The sequence below is a fragment of the Orycteropus afer genome, unplaced genomic scaffold, assembly GCF_000298275.1.
Source record: "Orycteropus afer afer isolate SDZICR_OR568_19922 unplaced genomic scaffold, OryAfe1.0 scaffold00065, whole genome shotgun sequence".
In the NCBI taxonomy this organism is placed as follows: domain Eukaryota; kingdom Metazoa; phylum Chordata; class Mammalia; order Tubulidentata; family Orycteropodidae; genus Orycteropus; species Orycteropus afer.
In genome coordinates, this window is record NW_006921652.1 from 11,151,067 (window position 1) to 11,155,327 (window position 4,261).

At 51.0% G+C, this 4,261-nt stretch overlaps 1 protein-coding gene across 1 annotated transcript in view; it reads left to right on the forward strand.

Annotated features, from left to right (window-relative positions):
• The window catches only part of DYSF (dysferlin), a 273,717-nt gene that overhangs the window by 110,426 nt on the left and 159,030 nt on the right, over positions 1 to 4,261 (forward strand). The window contains exon 23 of the mRNA XM_007940120.2: positions 1,409 to 1,515. Coding sequence (XP_007938311.1) covers positions 1,409 to 1,515 — 107 coding nt within the window. The remainder of the gene's footprint in view (positions 1 to 1,408; positions 1,516 to 4,261) is intronic.

The window sequence follows — 4,261 nt, forward strand, 5'->3', positions numbered from 1 at the left end:
ACTTCCGTAGTGATACTGCCTCGGAAACCCAAGGAGGGGTCGCTATGAGTCAGGTCTGACTCGACGGCACATAACAACAACAACAGCTGTATAGTTCTAGACTCCATCATCTGGATCCTTCTCTTACAACAAGACTCCAGGGTCTAGGAGAGCAAGGGCTGTTTTCTATTTCTAGGGTCTCTCCCCAGCTCAGGAAGGCTAATGGTTGGGGGTGGGGTACACGAGCACTGAGAGGCAAGCCCTTGTTCTCATGGTTGTCCCAAGAGTGGTCTCCACATCCCTCCTCAGGAGGCCCATGGAGATGGATGCTGAAAGAAAGAGCTTGAGGGAGGGGATCAGATACCACCAGGAGTGACCAGGGCTAGGGGACTAATGGACCATGTGATCCTCAGCCTGTATGACCACAAGACCAGAAGAACTAGATGGTGCCAAGCTACCACTGTCAACCACTCGGAAAGGGATCAGTGCAGGAGATCCTGGATAGAGTGGGAGAACAATGTGGAACAAAACTCAGAATCATAAAAAGACCAGGTTTATTGGTCTGATGCAGCCTGGTGAGACCTCCGAGACTATGGCCCCTAGTTTCAGGTCTGGAATTGAACTCACTCTTGTGGTTTCCAATGAAACAACAGACAGGCATATAGGGTGAACATTTATATCAGGTAGATACACTTCTTGCAATAATCAATCATGAGAGAACAGAAGGGCAGTTTTTGCGCAGGGAGATGGCTCAGGGGCAGGAATGCATAGGAAAGAAGAGCACAGGGAAGTGGTAACCACAGGGAGGAAGTGGGAAGAGGCTGTTACATTGTGGGGAATTGTAGTCAGTGTCATGAAACAAAATGCATATGAACTGGTGTATGAAAAATGAATTTGCTTTGTAAACTTTCACCCAAATCACAATTAAAAAAAAAAAAAAAAAAAAAGAGTGACCACAGCTGTGGCAGTTTAGAGAAGGAACTTCCTAGAGTTTGACGTGGCCTGAGTGCCCCTGGAGGAAGGGGACCCGAGCATATTGAGTGGTAGAATTTGGACAGGTGAGAATGTTACACATGGGGAGATGAAATGGGCAGAGCTCAGAGAGGGTCACTTAGCTATGTGAAGTCAGACCTGGGTTGAAGTGTGTATGTAGGGGGCAGTGAGGAACAGGAAGAAGTCAACTTCTGTTGAAGTTGTATACATACCTGAACTCATGACAACGAGTGAGGTTGAAATACTAGGCTTGGGAATTGGATTTGTCTGGGTGTGCAGAGCCCTGGAAGGCAGACCCTGGTTTGTCTGGTCTGGGTTCTACCTTCTTTGCTCCAGCTGTTCGTTCCTTTTTGGCTCAGGAGCTGTGCTGAGGTGACAGGGCCTGGGGCTAGGGCCCAGTGTGTGACCCCCCTTCTTCCATTTGCCTGTTTCACAGGAAGCTGGCCTGGAGCAAGTCCATCTGGCCCTGAAGGCACAGTGCTCCACTGAGGACATGGACTCCCTGGTGGCTCAGCTGATGGATGACCTCATAGTAGACTGCAGGTAGGGGGTACCTGGTGCCCACAGCACCCTTCCTCCCTTGCTCAGCGAGGTCTGCTTTTCTGGGGACTGTTGGTTTGTGGTGGTGAGCGACGGCACGTCTCCCAGCCACGCTTGGCCAGCAGTCCAGCCCAGGCTGAGTCCGAAGGTGGTAGAACCAGCACGGGGAGTTGAAAAGGTGACATTCAGAGCAGGTCATAAATCTCCCTGCAGCAGCGGCAGCTGTGGGCCCGGGGCGGCCCAGCTCACCTGAATGGGGAGCATTGTGTCTCTGATCCCCGACCTCTTATTTCCCTGATGGAATCTCCAGGAGAAGCAGGAGGGGGAGGACGGTGCCCCTCCTTCTCCCAAGGCCAAGTCGGGCACCTCGGTTTCTGTTTAGCCTTCTATCGACGAGGCTGATTGTCAACTTCAGGAAAACAGAATTCAGGGGGGATGATGGAGCATATGGGGGCTTGGAGGCCTGGCTGAATGAGGAGCCTCTCAGCATCTCCTCCACTGACAGGTGGTATGGACTATAGCCTCCCACCAGCTTTGAGCCTGTTTTCTCATTGTCAACCTGGCATCACAAAGAAAGACTTTGTAAATGTCACATGGCTAGAGTACCTGGCCTTTAGGGAGTATTTAATAAATGGTGGCTAAAGAGTCCTGGGGTGCAGTGGTTAAGGCATCTGGTTGCTAACTAAAAGGTTGGCAGTTTGAACCCACTAGCTGCTCTGTGGGAGAAAGATGAGACAGTCTGCTTTCATCAAGATTTACAGCATTGGAAACTCTATGGGGCAGTTCTACTCTGTCCTATAGGGTCATTATGAGTTGGAATTGACTTGGTGGCAGTGGGTTTGGTTTGGTGGTGCAATGCTGAAGCACCGTCTGCTAATTGAAAGGTCAGTAGTTTGGACCCTCCAGTGTTCCTTGGGAGAAAAGACCCGGTGACCTACTTCTGTAAAGCTTACAGCCTAGGAAAGGCCATGTTGGAGTTCTGCTCTGTCACAGAGGGCCACTATGAGTCAGAACCAACTGGACAGCACACAACAATAATAACAGTATTATCAAGAAGGAGAAATACCAGGAGACTTAGGTTCTGGTCCCTGTAACCAACATTGCGCCTTTGGACAACTTTACTTTCCTGGACCTCAGTTTTCCCAGCTGTTGAATGGACTTAACAATAAATAATTGTCTTTCTACCCTCCATGGGGATAAGAGTGAACATAAGTACATGTATTCTGTGCTCTCTCCTAAACCTTGTGTCCCCCTCTTCCTGATGCAGTCCTCCATCCACCTGCTGGGAAGTGCATCTTGATCAGACACTGTTACTCTAAAGAAATGCCTCCCCTCACCCCAGGGATGGGATTTCAGACAGACCATTCATCCATTCCTAGACCTTCCTGAAGCCTGGCAGGCTCTGTGCCAGGCACCCAGAGCACATTGACAGGGTGCAGCTTCCACCCTCCAGGGATGACGGATGCAAAGGGCCAGAGGCATGGGCTGCAGGAGGTCAGAGCAAGTTCATCTCAAATTTCATCTCAGTCAAACAGGTCTAATTTTAGGGTGCTTCCTGGAGGACAGGGTACCCGATGTGCACTCTGAGGGAGGAGTGGGGGTCATCACTGTTGGCTGTGGGGAGTGGGCAGAGAGGTTGATGCCCAGTCAGGACAGGAATTTATAATTATTGCATTGTTGAGAGCTCAGTGATGGGAACTGTGAGGGCAGCATGACCCTCTGCAGCCCTGCCGCTCACTGGCTTTGATGTGATGGATGAGGGGGGGAGTGGTGGAGGTAGTGCATGCTGGGAGACTGGGTAAGGCAGTCTGGCCATATAGCTATACAGGTGAGTTGGGACGAAGGCTCTGGGAGAGGTGGGAGGCCAAGGGCAGCAGAGGACAGCGTAGACTGTTCAGAAGATGTCACAGTAAGAACAAACTCTTAATGAGTGCTTTCTATGCCATGTACTGCTGTAAGGCTTTTATGTGTATTAATGAATTTGTCATAAAACTCTTAGAAGCTAGGACCTGGAATGATCCCCATTTTACAGATGAGGCAATGGAGGCACAGAGAGGTTAATTAACTTGCCCAGATTCACACAGGTAGTAAGTGGTAGAGACCCCTTACTGTACAGCTCCTTAATGGATAGCACTTGATAGTGGATTGGATGTGGGGGCCAAAGGAAGGTCCAGAATGATACCTAGGTTCTGGCTAGGGCAGCTAGATGGACACTGGGCCCATTCTCTGAGGGGTCACCAGGAGGAAGAGGAGGTTAGGAGGAAGTTGAAAAGTCTAAGACTGGCCATGTGGAGTGGAGGTGCCTGCAGAATATCTGTGAGGGAGCTGGTCTGGAGGTCTGAGGACAGAGCAGGACTTGAGGGCGAACACAAGAGGGCATGATCAGCAGGTAGAGGGCCCTTAGCTATGGGGGTGAGCTCATCAGAACTGTGTGGGTCCCCCTGCTGTAGGCCATGCCTTCAGTGTCTTGCTGGTCCCTGTTGGCTGGCTGGGCAGCCTCAAGGTGCTGTGGGCAGGGCAGGGCACTGGGTTCTACTGAAACACTGATCATGACTCACGTGCTGTGTGTACCTGGACAGATCTGAGGTTCCTGCCACATCTGAGACAGGTGGGACCCAAGTCCTGGGCTGCCCTCTTGCCCCCTCAGGGTTCTGCTCTTGGAGTTTTTGGCTGAAACACTTCTGTCAAAGCCTAGCCCCCTGAGTCACTCTCCTAGGGTAGCCCAGGATTTCCTGGTCAGGAGCTTGGG